General features: G+C 40.2%; 1 protein-coding gene across 1 annotated transcript in view; it reads right to left on the reverse strand.

Annotated features, from left to right (window-relative positions):
• SPTBN5 (spectrin beta, non-erythrocytic 5) overlaps positions 1-21,203 on the reverse strand; it is a 98,633-nt gene that overhangs the window by 38,936 nt on the left and 38,494 nt on the right. Inside the window, exons 32-35 of the mRNA XM_054828681.1 lie at positions 17,910-18,113; positions 16,529-16,678; positions 4,834-4,938; positions 3,668-3,853 (exon numbers count right to left, since the gene is read on the reverse strand). Of these exons, the coding sequence (XP_054684656.1) occupies positions 3,668-3,853; positions 4,834-4,938; positions 16,529-16,678; positions 17,910-18,113 (645 nt within the window). The remainder of the gene's footprint in view (positions 1-3,667; positions 3,854-4,833; positions 4,939-16,528; positions 16,679-17,909; positions 18,114-21,203) is intronic.

Here is a 21,203-nt window from a genome sequence, read left to right on the forward strand (position 1 = left end):
AGGAACATCAGATTCAGACAAGAGGTGAACCATGAGGACTAACAAAGCAAGGGTTATGTGTTTCTCTTAGGAAATTCCTTTTCAGGGGATTTAAATGTATGCAGAATAAAATGGACAATAGGATAGTGAGTTTTCCACAGTTTTCTTTGTCTGCTAAACATAAGCCCTTAGCACTGAAGGAAATATTTTATATCCATCAAAACACTGAGAACTGAACACTTGACACACATCGTAACTGATCCTGTTGTCCTCAAACCACTGAAGTAACCTAATGTTTTGACAACACAAGAAGAGCAAATTGAAGCCAGCTTTATCAGTTTCAAAGCATCTTGGCTGTCCTTGTGGAACTGTGCTACATGCACACAAGACTTGACAACTGGAGGATTTTCTCAGTTAATTAATGAAGTGTTGTTTCAGCTGCTGAAATTCTATAAACAATAACAGAAATAGCTTTCCCTAGCAGCATGCTCTCCAGAAATTGTTCCCCTCCAAAGCACAGTTAGAGACTCAAACAGGAGCCTTATGTCAAGGTTGCCCAGGACAGCACACTCATCTGCTGTTTTCATTTCTGACACCCTCCTCACAGGCTAGGGCCTTCTCCCACTACCCAGCCATGCATTAATGCTTTAACATCACGTAACTGACTTCTTATTTGAATGGGAGAAGCTCATCCATACAGTTAGGATGAGAAATAAATGAATTCTCTGTATATAGCCACTTAAAGGGCGATTTCTCTTCTACCTTTTAATAATAAGCAATGGCTTAATGACAGATTGAACAAAGTAATTTTAAAAAATCACTTCTGCACTCTTAGTGGCTTGGTTTATTTTAAGGCTTACTTAGGATGGCTTAAGAGAGTGAGGGATCCTTCTCCTGGCCCCATGTCCACATTCAGATGTGCAGCAAGGCTGATCTGTTGTCCCAACATCTTTCTATGCAAAGACTTATGGTTATCTGGACAGGCATTTTCACTTTATTGAAGACAACAGGGAGACTAGTGTTATGCGCAGTGTAGGCACATGGGACTAGTGTTATTTCTATGGGACTCAAAAAACGTGGGCACTGTCAATTTAGAAATCTACATTTTCAAAATATCAGTTACTATAAAGTCAAGATCACAAACTTTTTGTAAATTAAACTCATTTTTAATAACAGAAATATTTTAAGCATATAAAGGGTGTGCCTGTTCCAGACACCTAGAGATAACAACTAATTGTCTCACTCCTCTGAAATAAAGTAGTAAATGGTTTTTTTTTCTCTTGTACAGAGAGTGAAAGGAAAAGAAAGTTAAGTTTCGCTATTACGATAAGCAAGTTTCAGAGTCAGCATTAAAACTCACAGCCAGCTTTAGAAGTAAAAACTTTCAACTTTATGATTTTTCCTCTGCAATAACTCAAATACACGTATTTCTAAGTAGCAACCTGCTCATTTGCCTTCCATGTTAACACTGAGGTACAGACTTTGTGACAATAGTCTATAAGTCTGTCTCACTTCTTTGGAACTAGAAAAGCGCCCTATTTCTACTGTAGGAGAGTGTGTCCTATTTTGTGAGCTGCACGTGATCTATTGAGTTAGTCATTGCAGGTTTTGTGCAGAAAAAACAAAGTCCTATATCCTGAAAAGGCCACAAACTGTAGCAGCTAGCCTTCTAAGCAGACCATATTATGTTGAGCTCTCCATTGTCTCATCTGTAATCACAGACTGTGTTGTCTTTGTACTAAATGTGTGTAGCGCTCTGTGTAATTGCTTTTAGAGAGTAACTAGGAGACTTTTAATGATGACAGCAATCACTATTTTCTGCTGACTCAAAAAATTCTGTTTGGTCAATAGAAATGACTTAAGATGATTGCAGGAAGAAGACTTTTCAGGGGAGTGGGACCTGAGCTATGGATCTTGCTCTCCTAATAAGTAAGAAACAGCAATGACCTCATTGATTTCACAGCTAAACTCAAAAATCATGTCTGCAATTTAACTTCCCTTTGGGGACTATTCTCATATGTGAACTTGTACACACCCAGATCATCATTAAAATCAAATTAAACATTCCATTCTACCAAACAAAGAGGAATAAAGATATTACTGTAAGATTTTTTTTTTTTTTAATTCCTTGGTGGCATTCACATTCTATAGCAGTAGGCAATGAATTTAGATTGGCAAGGTAAATGAGCAGGTAGTTTGAGAGCAAAAGCTCCCTGTAGAACTCTTGGCTGAATTTATGTGGAGAAAGTAGATGAGAAAAGGGAAATGTTCTTCTCTATACAGGGCCAGATCCTCTGCTACAAGTGTGTGGTTCAAGAATGAAGGGGGACCCCAGCCAAAGCACTGATTTGACAATTACAGATAGATGAGAAGAAATGCAGAAGTATTCCTACCTAACGAGTTGATTGTATCTCTAGGAGGGCATTGACAGTTTCTCTACCAGAGAGGATGTTGACAGTTATGTGACCTTTCCATCAGAGGTTCATTGCTCTTTTAAAAATATTAGCACTGTGCAATGCACTGTCCACTCTGTCTACTCCCCTCTCCTAGTCCACAAGGTGGACTGGCCATTACTGGTGGACTGGTTCATGTGATAGGAAAAGTATAGACAAATAATACAAGTTAATATTTGGCTGTATAAATAATTCCTAATAAGGTTCATTTACAAAAAGAGTGTGCAGCTCTGGCTCTTTAGTGTAGCCAAAGAAGAGGGTACTTAAATGTCTGATTATCTTGGCAGGGGGCAGGAGGTGGGGGTTTCCAAAAATTTTGTGCTGTAAATGGAATCTGAGCAGTCATTTATTCCTTAGATTACTCTTTCTCTAAAAAAAAAACCCCTAAATTTCATTGTCAACAGCAGCTATGTTACATGCATTCATTCTCCTTCAGTGACAATCATAATTTGACCTGTGTCTGGACATGTGTCTTCTTCATGGGCTGGCAGGTGACAAGAACCTGCAGTTTTTCTTTAAACCATGGAGGATGTTCCATGGGATGCAGCAGCACAAGGGGTGCATACCAGACCAGAAAAAGTTTTTGCAAACTACTGTCTGGGCCTGTGTGCTGTTGTTTATGTCAGCACACGGGATGATAGCACATTTTTCAGTCACATACATTGTGCTGCCCTTTGAAAGACTGACCTGGTATGTCTAACAGTAGTGGCAGGAGCAGAGCTACTCAGTTACAGGACTGATGCCAGAACAAGAGACAGAGATGAACGTATTCTGCAGAGATTAGTCTACAGTAGCTGAAGAGTCATGTTAAGTTACAGCACTGTTTTGAAGGCCTTCAGTGAACACCCACTAGTAAAGCTTGAGGCTGTTGCCATAATGCTTTCCATTTTGTATTCACCCTGATTTGAAATATCTTTTCTTTCCCACCAAAGGAAACATAAGGTAGTAGTTGGCAGTTTTCCTTGTATTAGTTTTATTTTAGTAGAGCTCCTGATGTGTAAAGCAGCTGTAATGGGCACAATGCCACAATGATGGAATAGCAACAGCAATGGCATTGGAGCACCGCTTTGCACGCTTTTTTGGTGTGGCAGGAGTTGCCACACCAGAGTAGATTATCAATCATACCAGAGTAGATTATCAATCCACCTAATCTCTGGTAAGGGTTAGCACTTCATCCAACAGAGGTAGGCAGCTCCTCTGCCTTCCGCCCCCTTCCCTATCTAAAACCCTCTTACCTCTTCCAAGTTCTGGTAGAAAAGTGCCAGAAGAAGAGCTGTCTGCAGCTTCTCTCTCCTACTCTGGGAGAGATTCTTGATCTGCTGCTTCCTCTCACGAATGGCATTCAGTTTTTGCTGGATCTTTAGCCCTTCCAGTCCACCAACCTTTTCTAGCCTGCTTGCCTGTTCTTGAAGAGACATCATCTGAGGAGGCAATGAATCTGAAATTACTTTTATACTTTCAAGTGGTGTGAAAGAAACAAAAACCAGGCTCATTTCCATACCTAAAAGATTCTCTTTTTTTCTGGAATGAACCAAGGACAGCAGGGACACGTTAACCAGCATTCCCCCCACCCTCACCCTGTACGATGTTACATCTATGACATCCTTGCCATTGGTCTCTGCAGTGCACCCTGGCTACTTAAATGAACTAAAGTTATAGCTTCAGGAGTCCCTATGCCACTGATCATCCAGTGCAAGGACTCATGGAACAAGCCTGACACCCATGAGTGCTCAGGTTTTATTGCTTTGTGGGAATCAGGTGTTGGAAGGTAGCTCTCAACAAGAGCAGTCTGGCAAGGAGCTGGCACAGGTTCTGGGAGCTCATTCCTTCTGGGGAACCCAGGCACAGCCCCAGGTTTGAGTTTAGCCCTAGCCTGGATGAATTACAGCAGTGGCCACCAGCCAGGCAGATTCCTTTACATGCATGCGGGTCAGCAATTCAGCATCTGTTCCAAAGGTGCAAAGAGGCTAGCCAAATAGGTGCAGACATTGTATACCAAATGCATATTTAAATAATTAGACAAGTCATACCCTCTGACCTACTGTATTTTACTTGCTTTAAAAGCCACTGATTTTTTTATTAAAAAGCAGAAACTTCTGATATCCCTAACACACAATATGGCCTGCTTTAAATATTTCTTCTGGTAAGTTCCACTATTCAACTTACTAAGCAGTTTTCCTGTCTATTGCAAGACAATACAGGCAGGACTTGGGCATGGAGTGTTTAACACTTGTCCTCCACTGCTCTGCCTCTTATTTCACTAAGCTTCCCCATTTTCTCTTTGATTCAAGCATATCAGGCATACCACACCTGTCAGCAATTGATTGTGCTGCCATATTAAAAAAAATAAAAATCATTCTAGCTTATGGGTTGGTAGAATATTTGTTGTTGATTTTTGTACCTTCTCATCCTGTGATGCCAGAAGTTTCTCAAAAGCCTCATGCTTCCTTATCAGTTGCTCTACTTCATCTACAGAGCTTCCAAGGTCACTGCTTTTCAAATAAATCTATAAAAAAAAAGTTTAATATTTTTCTCAGTGGATTATTATTCACATAAACCTGATTCATAAATGTGAGAAGAGGTATTAACTCTGCAGTTAAGAGTACACTTGAGAGGAAAAACAAGGAACAGGAGGCAACTGAAATTGGAAATTAAACAGTAGAGCTCCATGGTCTTGAGCAAGTAAGAGAAGCATTAACAGGTCAAGCTAAGAAAAGTGACTTATTACTGCTTATCACAATCACTAAGTCACAAGGCCGGCAGTGAATTCCAGAGTTCTAAGCCATCCTTGTAATCCAAAGCAAGATCAACAGTGTCATGTCTAACAGATGTCTGTATGATTCCTTCTCCGAAGACTTCCAATAACAGATACTGTGCAGCCTCCCAGAGCAATTTATTCCAGTGCTTCGTTACTTGTACCATTAGCAAGGTTTTCCAGATATCTAGCCTGAAAATTCACTGCTAACACTTCACCCCATTACATACTGCCCTCTTCATCACACTAAAGAGATAATTCCTTTTACATTTGCTTCAGCCTTGTACATGTTTGTAGGCTTTTTGCATACCAGGATTTCTATCTTCTCTAGGCTAAAACTACCCTGATCTGATCAATCATTCCACAAAGGCGGTGTCTTCTGACTCTGATTATTCCTATTGCACTCCTCTGGATTTTCTCCATTTCCACTTATTTTGAAATGGAGCTCCTTATACTTGATGCAATAAGCGGCAATAAGCAATAAGGCTGCCAGAGTGAAGGTAGTGAAGAGAGCAGAAAGCTTATGTGTGCCTTTCAGGCTGTAATCTTCTGCATGTATCTGTGTATGGTGCTTATCTTTTACACAATACCATGAACTGAAGTTGACCTTGCAATCTACTATAAGCTTCCAGAAATTTTTCAGAAGAACTGCTGTCAGACCAGCTTGTCCCCAGCCTGTATTTATGCAGCTGATTATTCCTGAAAAATGTTACAACTTGCACCTGTACCAAGTGCATTACATCTGTTATTTTTTCAGGCCATATTTCCAACTTGCCTGCATTAATTTTATTTACTGTCTGTCCTGTCAGTCTCTGATGCAGAAAGACTTTAGTCTAAAATAACAAATGCAGTTTTAATGAAACAGATCTCTGCACTATTTGCTTTTAACACTATGAGGACCTTTTCTAACTAATCCACATACATCTCTAATGCACCACAGTGTTTCTTGACTCTTTTCTGGTGGTAAGAAAACTGACTGCCCAATTACTTGTCCCATGCATTCTGTTACATTCAGTTTTGTCAAGTGCAAAAGAATAAACAATATAGTTATCTATTATCAACAACAAAAAAACTTTTCTGCAGGCCAGTAGGAATTTATTCTTTTCCAGTGGAAAAGAATACTGTTTTTTCACTCTTCCCTTATTCAATGATGAGACAACAACGGACAAAAACCCCAGAGGCCCTGATGGGACATGAGTAAAAATTGCCTGTGGACAAGGTTCACAGTTGAGTGAGTATGACTGGACAGACTTTTGGAGTTCAGGCTGCTATGAGGGACTACACCTATCAGCTGGGACATAGCACTGTGTAATCCATTTTGTGAGCTCATGGAATCGTAAGTATTTGGATAAGGATGAGAAATTCCAACCAGTAACTCTACCTGGGTGAAGTGCAATTAGCAGAGATGGAAGAAGAATTTGAGATCAGTATGAAAGAATTAAGAGGCAGGAAAGAAACAGAATAGAATCAGTGAAACAACACATGTGTTAACGGTTTCAGAAGAGGGCTGGTAAAGAAGATAGGTAAATCTGTGCCTTAAAAATACAGACATGCACGGGAAAAATAACATCTAGAAAGATCTTTCTTGCTTTGCAAAACATTACAGTTCTGTAGCAGTCTTACAGGGTGTTTTTTATAGGAGAGAAAAGATATTCTTTGGCAGCTACTTTAGAAAACCAGCAATGACGGTCGTTGTCTGCACAGAAGTATTGGATGACTGTTTAACCCCACAGGACATCTTCTGAAGGAGAGGTTTCCCAGGCGTGTGTTATGTGTGGGGGAATCCACACCTACTTGTGAGGGTCTGAGTGCACCAACAGGCTTTGGCAGCCCTGATGGTCCCCTAGACGAACCCCTTGAGGCTCAGCCCTGGCCCCAGCCCTGCCTAAGCTGCGATGAGGGGAGGCCTGAGCCCTGCCCTGGTCCACCTGGACCAACCCCAGATTTCAGTGATTACCTCACTTTGTCACCTTGATCTCCAGCTGGTCAATGGACCTTGTTACTGCTGCTGCCACTCAGCCCTCCCTTGGCAGCTGCGGCTAAGAGGACTGACAGCCAGACTTGGCCTGACTTTCTGGTTCATGGTTTTGGGCATTAATGAGTGAACATTTTGCATATACAGAAATATGCACAGAAGAGTATCATGCCCAGCCCAGATATTCAAACTGCTCTATACTAATCCATGCCGAGTATCAGAAGAAAGGTGAATAAACTGCAACACAATAATCACTGTCAAGAAGAGGGGAAGGCCACTGTACAACAGGCCTAAGTTTTTAATAAGTCTAGCCCATAAATCACCAGGATGCCTAAAGAAATACATTAACGCCTCTGTTATGCCTCTGTATGTTAAATACAACCCCCATGAGAAGGCAGATATTCTGTCATTCAAACTTTAATCCTTTGACCTATCCTACTCATCAAGTGTATGAAATTATGGCAGATTTTTTTTTTAGTGTTTTTGGATTTGGTTTGCTCTTGTGGAGGAAGATCTCCGCACACATGGACTCCAGGTCTATCTATTGTAATGCTGTGTTAAACCACTTATAGTTACCAACCATGTTTACACTGCTGTTACTAACACAAATAAAAAGTTACCAGCTGTATCTAACTCACTCCTGTTCGGGGTACACAAACATACAGCCACATGCTGCATCTCTATTTTTGGTGTTTTAAATACTGCTTTAAAAGCACTGTAGCTTCTGTATCATATTTTGTGGATTACCTACCATTTTTGGTCAAAAAAGATTTACCTAAGGAAACAGAAAATTCCTATAATTTTCCACATACCACTCCAGGACCTTTATTTAGTAACTGTTAGTGAAACTGCAAACTGTGATACCTGAAGAAATGGTCAGCCATTAGTTTTCCTTCTCATATATCTGTGGTGGAAGAAAAAGGCAAGGGACATCTCCTGGTAAAGATGGTTACTTTCTTTGGAAAAAGAGAGCAGAGACATGTGAGAGCAGGGGTGTGGTATGGTGAGTCATAAGCAGCAGCCACTGGAGCACTCAGTGCCTTGCTCCCATTGACAATCACTACATACAAATAACACTGTGCATTCAAAACTCCATTCCTTCAACTGTTACAGCAGTGGGAAAAAGTCCTCCTGACTTCTGAAAGCTTTGGACCACGTCGTCCAAGTAGAAGCCCATCCAAATGCTCTTGGGAACCCAGGTTTTAATACTGAGAAAGAAAACTGGTGCAAAAGAAAACTGGCTGCATACATTACAGGAGAGGCAATGGCAATACACTTAGAAGAAAGCAGCCCCAAGAGCACTAATAGTGCTACTTGAAGAGCTGGTGAGGTAAAAACTTTCCATTTGTCTTCTAAACAGAAATCTTATGACAGCAATTGCTAGAGTCAGAACCGCAACATTTTTTTCATTTAAGCATTTGTTATACCAATCTGAAAGCAGAATGGAAACTGGCTCCCACACCACAATGCTGGCCTGTGGCCAATTACATCACTTTTTGGCATATTTTTAGACAGGTCCCCAAACTCCTGCTTTGAATGAAATGTGTTGATTTCAAATACAAAACACTGCATATCTCTCCTCTGGTAACCTACCAGGGTCTCCCACAGCACACAGCAGGTATAAACTTTCTTTCAAATTTGTTCCTGTTATGAATCGTGGCCCATCATCAGGAATTTAATGCTTAGCCACAAAAAGCACCAAAGACTTGACCACTCAGTATATAATGGACTCATTTTTAAGTGAAAACTTGTAAAGATACTTAAAACCACAAAATGGACTTGACCCTTTTTGAGATATGAAATGGAGCATGTAACAAATAGCCAAGTCATTAACAAATCAAAGCACAGAAACAGAAGTTTTAACCCTACTTAACTGGAGTTTTTCCACTATTTCTGAGCTCATTGCATAGATTTAGCCACACTGTCATAAGACCTCTTACATACAAATTAATGCAAAGTCCAATTAAAAAACAAAGTTCATTTAAAATAAAATAGTACTACATACATATGTGACAGCACAGGCCAGCTCTAGCTTTTGGAGAAATACTGAATGAAACATTTTAGTCATTGGGACAACTATGCTCTCTGGATGCCACAACTCCACATTTACACACACTGGAAGCTGAGACAGCCCCAAAAGAAATTTGTCTTCCAATAAATGTATTTTTTTATTTCTTTAGAAGAAAAACTATTTTAAGCATTTGTGCAAATCTACTCCCTTCTTCTGCTTCTGCTCTTCACAGTATAACAAATTCCATAGATTTTGCCCCTCACTGCCTGCCCTAGGCTTGCTGCTGAGATTGCTGGAAACTCCACTGAAGATCAGCTCTAAGCATGTACTAAAAGCCAGAATTACTCCCAGTTTTAAATGCCTTCACTTAAAATGTGTAATCAAATCCAAACTCTCTGCCCAGATAGATAACAAGGTTTGATTTGACTTAATTCTGATAAAAGTAAACACAAAGAAGAATTAATGAAGTAAAAACATTTAAATTTGTTTTAGCAAAGTAAATAAATGTGCTTAATACCATGATTATATAGGGTTCACAATATGTACTATGCTTCATTTCAGTAGAAGTTATAACAAAGTATCATAGTATAACTGTAAAAGTGGAATAAAACACACTGAAGTTGTTTATAAAAAAAAAATATACACCTTTTATATCATACTGACATCACTGTATCATTGGCCTCTGACCTCACAATCTAGATGGAAAATTCTAAATGTCAACTGTATTTAAAATTTCCTTCCCCCCTCCCACTGCATGCTGTCTCATCAGTATAAGAGTATAATTATCTGATATTGGAAATGTATATGGGAAAAACACAAAGCAAAGTCAGTGTTTGTTTTCCCATAACTGCTACGATCCCTTCCTCCCACCTATCCCCTCTTTCTTCAAAATTTGCAAGCTCAACCCCTATCCTGTAAGCAGTAGGTGTTAGACCAGAATCCTATGCCCATACATCATCATTAAAATATTTACTTATGAAACATTTCTCTGAAGGCAGACTAAATTCCTCTTAAACTCCCCTTAGTTTCACTGCTAGTAACTTTGCTGGGATATCCAAATTTGAGATGCTATGGAGACTAAATTCCCTTAATTTCCCTCAGGAAAGGGTGGTACCTCTCTTTTTCTAAGGGGGAGGAAAAAAGTGATTTCTTCCTACACACTTAAATATTTTGAGTTTTGAAAACAAGCATTACTTTTAAAACTTACAAAACCAGGAATTAACCATTTAGAAATATAGCATAATCTGATAAGTAAGAAAATGAAAACAGTGAAACAGAAAAAAAACTAAGAAAAACTACACTGAGGATTTGTCCCAGTTCCAAGCTGACTAGCAGAGAAGAAAGCCAGTTCTTGGCTCTGAAGTCTTGAACCTTCAAAGTGCTGAGCACTATTGCCCAATTATGCAAAATCTGTAAGCACATGGATAACATTCAGCATGTCTGTTGACAATAGTACTCTAATGGTTAAAATGAAACACCTGCTAATTGCTCAATCAGATCAGAGTACTCATTGGATCAAGCTGTAGCTGCAGCCTTGGTGACAGCAGAACACAAGTAGCTTTCTCATTGTCCCATAAGTCATCTCTAGGGAGTGGGAACATGGCAGGAAGCATACAAAAAAAATCCACATTGCTTGATTAACACAACTTTTGTTTGCAAATTTTCCTAGAATGGAATGGAAATCTTCACCACTCTCCTCCCAGATCCAAAGGACGCAATGTTGACAGCAATAGATGGACACCATGCACCCTCCGTGTCTCTGTGGGTTGAAGACATGGTGTGAGCTGGTATGTTTGTCAAAAGGTTATCAGGGCATACACTTTTTAGCGTGCATGTTTCCTGGGAAGGTCTCAGACCAGATCTTGCCCAATGGCTAGAAAGCAATCCTGAGCAGCAGACTGGATTCACTGATAGAGAGAGGCCAGCCCCAATCTCCACAGGGTGAAAGGGTGGACCAGCTATATCTGAACCATGTGTTTTGATAAAGATTGTTGGACTTGGGCTTCTTCTAAATTCTCTTACCACCTGGATAGGAACAGCAGTCCAAGGGGTGGCAAGTATCAGGGTAATTTTGGAAACCTTGTGGTGAGCAGGTGTTAGACCATCACACGGAGTCTTCCTAAACTCTGGCCTAGATGTAGGGTGGTTCTGAAAGACAATCAGCTCTGGATTTAAATCCTTGCTCGTGACCTCATTCCCACTAGCCGAATTTTCTCTTCCAGTCAGCACAGCTGGGGACAGCCATATATCTCTGGAGACAGTCTGCTGGGGAAGGCCAGGATACTTAGAGGAAGTCACATGAAATCTTGTGATTTGAAGGGCTGGAGACCCATCTGAAGGGAAGCCTTGTTTTGGTTTCTGGGATCCTGTTGGAAGACCAGCTGGAGTTTCAGGCACCTTCTCTAACTGTGGCATGAGCAGACTTGAATGAGCATGACTGCTTCCATGGGAATCTGCTCGAAAAGGCTTTATTGTCAAGCTGCAAGTCGAAATGTAAAGCTTCATTGAAGCATGGAGGTCTCGCATTTGGACATTGCACTGGCTACAGCCTTCTTGAGGTGGGAGAGAATCACAAGGTTCCAGGGATGCATGGAGTTTTTTGCTGCAGAGTGTAGAAACAGCTGGAATAGCAGACAGATCAACGTGTAGGCGTGATGTCCAGCTTGGTGGAGCTTTGCAGGAAAGGACATCAGAGGGCAAAGATACAGCAAGCTTCAAGGGATCATTTTTTTCAGGAGAAATACGATGAACACTTTTTTCTCTTTCTGAATATTGCTTGTAAGATGCCGATGTTGATTGAGTGCCAGAACCCTCATATCCATGGCCCTGAGGGCTCCTGGGAGGACTGAAACACCCGGATGTCTCATCAGGATTGACACAGTGACTAGCGCTCCCAACAAAACCTTTCTTCCGGTCTGTGTGTGCCAGGACGACATCTAGCCTTGAACAGTAAGCTCCAGAAGACACACTACTTGGTGGTGAGCTGGCATTTCCTGGAGCAAGCTCTGCAACTGATTGACCAGTGGGAGGATGCCATTCTGATGCTGGCATCTTTTGAAAAGACCTGTCCCGCACAGCAGATTCAAAAGTAGGAGGTGGGGTCATTCTGCTGGAAGACAGCATCACTTCTGCAGTGGAGACATAGGTTGCAGATGAAAGTTTGCAGCGATGGTCCCTGCATGACATTCTGAAGCTTAGTCCTAAACGATGCAAAATCAAAGCCACAGAAGCTTGCCTTTCACCGTGTTTTTAAAACCAACTCCTAATCCTTTTTCCTTTGGCACTGGAAATTTCCATTCTTCCTCTGAAGCACAGGAGTGAGAGATGAATAAACATTCTCCAGGAAAAAAATTATAAGCTAAAAAAATCCACATTCAAAATAAAAATGCACAGCTCTTCTAATACTGCTACCACCGCCTGTCACGTCTGCAAAGTGATATGAGTGTGGGATGGGCAGAAAGATAAATTACGGAGCATGAGGCTCTGCTCCCTGAGTGTTCTGACAGTGAGACTGCAGACAGAGTAGGAGGGAGCCAAAAATGCCTGCCAGAGACAGCCTGCGAACTTGCTGTTATTTCATCTGTGAAAAAAAAAGGAAAGCAGCTAACCTGAGCAATGCATCTGCTGCTGTGAAAAGGTTAGAACAGAGCAGAGTGTACTGGACACTGCTTCTGCTCAAAGCAAAAAAACTTTTTTCTTCTTTCTCTTTTTCAGCTGTTGCTTGTCGGCACTCTGAATGGCAAGATCTCAGATCGCAGGTCTTAGGAGAGTTTCCTACAACAGTTCCATGCAATGGCACAACTGAATTCATAATAAAAAAAAAATTAAAAGATAGATGTTTGCCTAATTTTCTCCACATGTGCTCTATTTTCTTTAGCATAGAACAATCCTAGACTAAATTCTGCAGAAATCCGTTGAAGGTTTAAGTAACTTGGATGTAATATAAGATGCTGGCATAAAGTCAAACCTGTCACACTGGCACAGACAGCGAATGAGAGAGCAGTTCTCAGGAGTAGTTCTTAGTTTAAAACACTCCTCTGTTGCCTTCGTCCTTCCCCTGTTCCTTGCTGCTGGGGGAGACACTTGGTCTAAGGCATATGAAGTACTGGGAAAATAGGATCCAAAAATTATGGGTTGGCAGAAGCTGCTTTCTTACACACATATTTTGCAGATGTGCAAAACAAAATGCATGTGACTGAGCTTTGCCTCAAACACGAAAGTCAGAGGAAACACAAGGAGCGGAGAGATTGTTTCTGTTTGCCTGATAGGAATCCTTTTTGAATGCGTGTTTGCTTTTGTCCTTTCTGAAAGCAGGGAATGACAATATTCCCATCGGGAAAGTGGTTTGAGAGTCTTCAATTGATGCCTTGGCTGAATACTTTTTGAAAATGCATTTTAAAGGACTGCTTTCCTACCATCCTGCCTGTCTCCCTAGGGAGCGGTCACTATGCAGCCATATTTCAACTCCATACAGTAGTAACAGAGCCCCATCCAAAAGGAATAGATTCCTCTTCCAATTGTTCTTCAAATGCAGAGAAGTAAAATACAAATAGTGACTAAGGAACCTCAGTTCACTGTCAAACTGTATATACTGATACATAAGGCAGATGGTGGCAGCTGCAAAAAACAGCTTTGCAGTTCTAGCTATTTATCCCTCATTTAGATGGGAGTTCTGCAGCACAGGAATAACCCGTTTGAAGAATGATCACACTTAGAGATGAGAGAACAAAAGCAATGGGGGATGTTCTGGGAATACAGGAATTCCAGCTGTAGAGGAATCAGAACAATGTTGCTGTTTCTACTCAGGGTCAGGCTGATGCAGTGCATATTAAGGAAGGACCAGAATCCAGTAGAAGGTAAATTCCTTCCTGTTCTTCCATGAACAGCAGCAAATGAGCCGCATCATGCAATTCTTTATTGATTTCATTCCATAAATTCTTCAAAATACAGCTTATTTTGTATGTAAACACATATAGTCTCTGTCTTCTCAGCAGCATAATAGCCTAAACCTGCATCACTCTGTATTTATACTCACTGTGGACTGACTCTGCTCTTGACATTGAGGTGATCGCCAATATTACCAGGTCTCAAATCAGTAAAACTGACTTAAAGACAGCAAAATATGATTTAAAATCCACAGGCAGCAGTGGAATTTGTGAAGTACAGCTGAGATGTGCTTTCACCAATACTCTTTAGCTCTGAGGCAAGCTGATGTTCCTGGGTAGTTGCCTTTTCTTCGTGATACTTTTGCTCAGTGTCAGCTGTGGGTTAAAACCAAGATGACAAGAATGGGCAATGCAGGAGTGAATCATCATGGAGGACAGCTAGTAATTCCCGAAAGGAAAGCTGTTCACAATTGGTGCATCCAGAGTAGTGAGACTACTATGAGAGAAAGATTCTGATAACAGAACTGTCCTTCATGGCCCTCAAAGTCACAGTCTTCATTCTCAGGCTTTTCTTTGGCTGAAGAAACTTGTGGTAGGAGGCAGGTAATGTGACTGATCCTACCAAGAGAATTTACCCAGTCTATGATGAATACCCACCCTTTTTGTGGCAGTCTACCTCACAGCATATAGCAATGGTAAATTCATCTCAGTAAAGAAGTAATATGAAGTGCAGTTTACCTGTATAGAATGTGCTGGAGGCATTCTAAAAATGCCAGGTACAATCCCTTTCATGTAAGAGTAATGTAGTCTTTTGCAACCAGGACTTATGACTGAGGGGCAAGAAGAAACACTACCCATAGTAGCTTCCTACACATTTACCTCTGAGGTATATACAGCAAAGCAGATGCCATAGTCACAGTTCCTGTGCATGCTGGCTGATCTCCATTTCATGAAAAGAGAAAGAATACAGTGGACAAAATCTTGAAGAGTTTACATTTTCCCTGATGATGGTATCCATGCAGGAGCTTAGCAATGATGTATCACTTCTTGGTAGGGAACTGAGATAGATATAATGCAAATTGTGCCATTTGCTAATTGAGCACCAAATACAAATATTTAATGGGCAGAACTATGTAATATTTTACTCCAGAAACCTGAACATAGGTGAAACTCTCTTAGTTTCATGTTTCGGCACAAACTCAGAATGCAGGCCATGCTGGCCAAGGGTGCCAATTGTAGGGAATTATGATATGCATTTCCTTCAAGGAATGACTGGCAGAAAACTCCAAGCCCATCTGTCCCAAAGGGTTAAGTATCACTGCACGGCGCAGCTCAGGGTCAGTTTTCCAAAAGATTTAGTGCCAGTGGCAAAGCACTGGTGGAAAACAGAGCTCAGCACAAACTGAGAGCTTTTATATTATGCTGCCAGTGTTCTTGGAGAATTAAGAATTATTTTTCCTTAATAAGAAATGACCCAGAGGTACAACCTCCTTCAGCTTTGCTTCAACCCTTCAGTTTGGCAACCTTCAACCCATTGATGTAGTTTGCATGCCAAGTCTCAGCACAGTTGCAGCAATCTATCAATCCATGGATTTGCATAGAGTGACTGGAAAAGATGTCTGAATTCTGCACTCAGTTTTGTAATAGCATATATCAGACATTGAGCTCGAACCTTTTTAAATACTTCAATGAATCCAGGAAATTGCAAGAAAGACAAAAGATAATTTAATATTAGTGGAAGAAAAAAATCTATTTCAAGAGCTGCAAAACGTGAAGAACATCCTTCTGTCTCTTTGCATTAACTGTATCAGCCCTCTCTTTTCATGAGACCTTTTTTCATTAGCTCATCTTTCTCTACTGCATCAAACAGAAACTAATATTCCTTACAATCAAATCATTCCATAGTTGTTCTCCACATTGCTATCAACTCCCTTGCAGAACTGAGAAGTCAATGCCTTTTCCCAGATTAACTCACACTGCAACATCCATTTTCCACTAGCTGCATTTCCCCAGCATTAACCCTCAGCCTGGGGTGAGGTTTCCAGCAACACCTGCAAAGCAATCTCCCTGTCCTCCTCCAAACCCTCTTTACAATTTCCCTTCTCTCCGAAGCCTACAAAACAATTTGCCAGTGGTTAAGCTGTTGGTATGCTGAAGTCTGTTTGCAAAGTGGACTAATACTGGACTGTTGTCTCCCTCTTCTGTTGTAGCTCTCATCTGTTAGCTCTTATGTTTATTTGCAATGAATTATTTTTCAGGCAAGGATCGTCTGAAAGGGGGGGGTCTTGTACATTGCTACAGTCTCCAAGTGATATCACGATGCAAATAATAACAACAAAAAGAATGTCTTGTCTATACACAGACACAAGGATTTTAAGATGTAGGTGAACAGTAGTGCCCCTTTTAGTTTGGAAGAGTTCAAATGCTTAAAGAGTTGAACTGCTTATTTCAAGTTTATAATTCACTCACCTCCTGTGAGTTCAGGAGCATGTCCAGGTGATCCCAATCCTTGTAGAACATTTGCTCTTGGTGTATTTTCTTCAGCCACTCCTTCTTCTGTTTCCATTCATTGTATACATTTTCCTTCTCTTCCAACAGAGCCTGTAGCTTCTGCTGAATCTGAACACAATTTCCAATGAAAAACTCATGTTGGTCTTTATACCCCATGGACCAGGGTAAGGTGGGAGGTGAAAGGATTAAGTGGAGTGGTAGATAAGCCCCTTAAATTGTCACAAAATTATCCAACAGAAAAAAGTAGAATAAGTTCTATCACTTATATTTGGGCAGACAGATAATCAGAGGTGCCTCATTTCAGGAATGAAGGAGTGTTTCTTACAGCATATACAGCAGTCCAAGCCAAGAGCAAAGAAAAGTAACTGTTTCTCAAGTGTGTCTTCTAGAATCGAATCCTAATTCTCCATTATCTTTAGTCATAACAGTGCAATTATAGCACTTCAAATTAGGATAGGACAGATACTTAAATAAGTTTTCAACATAGCATATTCTCCCAATCAGTGAATGCATGCCTCAATGTTAGACTTCATGTAATTTCAGCTTCCAAACTCTGTATATCCACAGGCCTTCTATAAATTTTTTTTTCCTACATTTTTCCACAGGCAAAGGACTTTAGAGTCAGAAAGCTTTCTAGTTACTATAGCAATACTTTGCAATATTCAACAAATTTTCAGGAAATAGCTTGGTTGGATGGGAGAGTAATTTGCACGAACTCTGCAGTTTTCTGAAAATATTCAAGAGATGTTAATGAATTGTCATGGTAGAAGTAAACTAGTAGACTGGAAAAGAAATAATGCTGTGAGAATCTTACAAGCTATTTTTCTTGAGTAAACTGACATTTGGATTTCTATTTTTCATTTCTGGGGAGTTATATATACCAGCATAATTCATTACTACAGAAAATTTTTCAATTCCTCTTTAAACTCTCTCATATGTTTGAGTGTTTTCATTCTTTGGTTGACAGGTTTTTGTCCAGTCTGGGATGGATATAGTTCTAACGTGAAGCATAGTATTTGTGTGAAAACCCAGTTTGGGAAGTGGGTAGAATTATCTGCATTGCTCAGAACATAGCGAACTTCTCGAATTACCTCAGCTTTGCTGCAGTGGGCCCTCAGGAAATGCCAGCACTCGTCTACTGCTGAAGTAGGAAATGGAACAGATGTTTTTGTGCCCAAGCTAGGTAACACACTGAGACAAATGTAGGTCATGCACATGGATAATCTGTGAGTGTACACATGCATTCGTACGCTTACAGTGCAATGTAGTACAGAATGATAGCTACACTGGTGTCGAGTAGTTGAGTGTGTGTGACTGAATTCAAATGAGTTTCTGTTACCTCTTTTGATCCTATTTCCTCATCTTGCAAGAGTGACTGTCCTAGCTGTACAACATGACTATACTTTTCTTCTCGTGCTTCAATCTCTGCCAGTAGCTGTTGATGCTGAGTAAGTCTCAGGCTGCTAGTAGATATGTCCCGAATAGTCTCCTTGGCTCTCATTTCCCTTATTATTTCTGCTGTCCATGAGAAATAGTCCCACACCTGGAACCCAACAAAATGTGAAAGTTCAGGTTAGAGCTCAAGCTTGGGATATCAGGCAGGAAAATTATAGGCTGACTGTTCAATTTTAAGTGAATAATAGGTAATAAAATCACAGATAAAAAAGAAGATACTTCATTAGGGCTTAGAGTACTTCTATGAATTTTAACAAGGGTGGATAACTGCAGGAATTTCTACATACTATGTTAAATCATACATTTTTGTAATATCATAATCAAACTGTGTCATATCACATCAATGACAACATGATATAATTTCTTGCCCTTTAGTCCATCATTCCTTAAGTGTTTTCTGGTGTTATTCCTTCACAGAGGATAAAACATCACCCTCCTTTTCTGTGACTTAGCTTTGGCTAATACAAGTCTCTATGAAACTTAAGTGGTACACATATTCTAAAATGAGAGTAAGAATTTTCAGGTGAAAAACAAATGCGCTTACTCTAATAGAGGTGGAAAAAAGGCAAATCACAGGTCAGAAAAATTGCTTAAGCATATCAGCTATGCAGATTCAGCTCTTGATTTGTGGAACTGTGTGACTGAGATTGTTCCAGAAACACAATTCTGGAAGGAACAAGGATGTAATGCTAGTTTACTTTCAAAATTTGATGAACTGATAAACATATTTACAATATCTTAAAGTGTCTGAGGCATTCAGCTGAGGCAATTATGAGCAAGAAAATTCTAAAACAAATCTCTGAGAATTATTTTCTGACTGTGACTGAAGAAACTTGTGCACATAAAAATAATTTGATATTTTCTGTATGTTTTTTTCTGCATTTGATTCTGCACCTTCAGCAATCCACTTTAGGCATCTCATTTGAATCTGTAATAGGTGTTTTACTCTTACAGGTCAGTTTGTAAAAAGATGTGTAAAGAACTGTACTGGGGATTATATGGAATGATTAAGTTTTGTTATAGTTTAATTGTGTTTGGATCAGTTGATTCAATTCTGAGGTGGTAAATGGTCTTTTAGTTTTTAACATTCTTTTAAAATACACTTATGTATAATAAGTGCTGAAGAAAAATGCTCTTTTACTGCAGAGAACTAAAAATTTTCTCTTGTGAATGGTTGCTGGCTTTTCCTCTGAAGGAAACTATGTAATGGAAATAGCTTCTTGCCTGTTCCATTTTACCCATGGATTTTTATCCCTATCATCAAAATTTTGTACAGCTGAAAGCTGGCTTGTGAACCAGCCAGGAAAAAAATATTTTCAGAAAAACACCACAAAATTGAAATTGGCCAATTTGGGGTCCTAATAGTTTAGGCTTTAAAGTCTCAAGATACTATTTTCTTAAAGCTAGTGCACACAAGTACTAAATAACTCTTTAAAAGGACTGTGGTAGTGCACACGCATTGGCTTAATTTTGGTTTGCAGAGCTAATTCACACACAGCTGGATGTCACTGTAGACACTGACATTGCACTTGGCACTGCAAATGTCTAAGACTCCCTGAGACTTTAAGCTAAGCGTTAGGAAAAAATCCATAAATCTCAGGATATTTAATGCAATGGAATAAGTCAAGAGCCAACAAGAGGTTATTGGACTGCCACTGCCAGCAACGTTTAAGGATAGAGTAGGCATCAGTCTGCAGGAAACTCCTAAGCAGAGCCTGACTGAGACCATGCAGATCCTAGCACAAACTTCAGAACAAGAACCTCAGATCATTCAGAAATACTTTGAGTCTATGTCTAAATTCCTCTTCCTTGTCAGAGTTTCTTGGAAGATATGGAGCTCTCTGCTCTTACTGTGTGTTGTCAGTTAGGGCCAGCTCTCCTGTTTAATCAGACTAAAATCTTACTTGATGGGATGAAAGGAGATACACTAGATGATTGTGCAGAATTCTTGTTTCACGGAAAGACCAATTTGGTTTTGTTTCACTTCTTAATTGGTGTACAATTTCATAATGAAAAAGCCCCATGGACTGCATATGAACTATAGTGTCGTGGTTTAACCCGGCAGGCAGCTAAAACAACCACACAGCCATTCACTCCCTTCCACAGTGGGTTGGGGGAAAGAATCAAAGACACACACAAATAAAAAAAGGGAAAACTCATGGGTTGAGATAAGGACAGTTTAATAGGACAGAAAAGGAAGAGAATAATAATAGTACTACTAATACTAATAAAAAAGAATATACAAAGCAAGTGATGCGCAGCACAATTGCTCACCACCTGAAACTTGTGCTCAGCTAGTTCTTGAGCCAAACCACCTCCTGGCCAACCCCCCCCCCCCCCCCCCCAGTTATATACTGAGCATGACACCACATGGCATGGAATATGCCTTCAGCCAGTTTGGGTCAGCTGTCCTGACTGTGTCCCCTCCCAGCTTCTTAAGCTCCCACCACCTTCTTGTAGGCAAGCCAGTATGAGAAGCTGAAAAGTCTTTGACTGCTTAGCAACAACTAAAACCATCACTGTGTTATCAATATTATTCTCATACTAAATCGAATACACAGCATTATACCAGCTACTAGAAAGAAAATTAACTCTAGCTCAGCTGAAACCAGGACAAATACTAAAGAAAAAAAGTACACTGAACAGCTGTGACTAACAATAAGTTTGTGGACCTCTTGGCACAGCTGAAAGTGGAAAGGGAGCAAAGTTGCCTCTTTGCACTCAGCAATTTGGGGGATGTTCTGCAGCAAAGCTGCTCTAACCTACTCTAGAGCTACTGAGATTCTTACAGTCATTAGACATGGCTGTATAACTCTGCCTTTTCCCATCTGGGCAGAAAGACGAGCTTACCAAATTTGCGGAACCAGCACTTCTTCAGGAATTATCGTTAGGAAAGAAAATGAAAATTGAGAGGATGAGGAATATTTCTTGCCAGCAGACTGACATCAAAGAGACAGGGAGATGCCTGAGGCATAATCCCATCTAAGGCATGTCAGTGAGAATACAGTCACTTGGCTTTGTCATTTTGTTTTATGATGTTAGGAAAGCACCTTAATGACTGTGTAGCCCTCTATTAAGCACTGGCAGATCTATGTATAAGGTGTTCACTGCTTGTAAATTTATCAACGCAGATGAAAGGACACACTGCAAGAGTAAGAAATGGGCTATAGATTTGCCA

The sequence above is a fragment of the Grus americana genome, chromosome 5 (genome assembly GCF_028858705.1).
Source record: "Grus americana isolate bGruAme1 chromosome 5, bGruAme1.mat, whole genome shotgun sequence".
In the NCBI taxonomy this organism is placed as follows: domain Eukaryota; kingdom Metazoa; phylum Chordata; class Aves; order Gruiformes; family Gruidae; genus Grus; species Grus americana.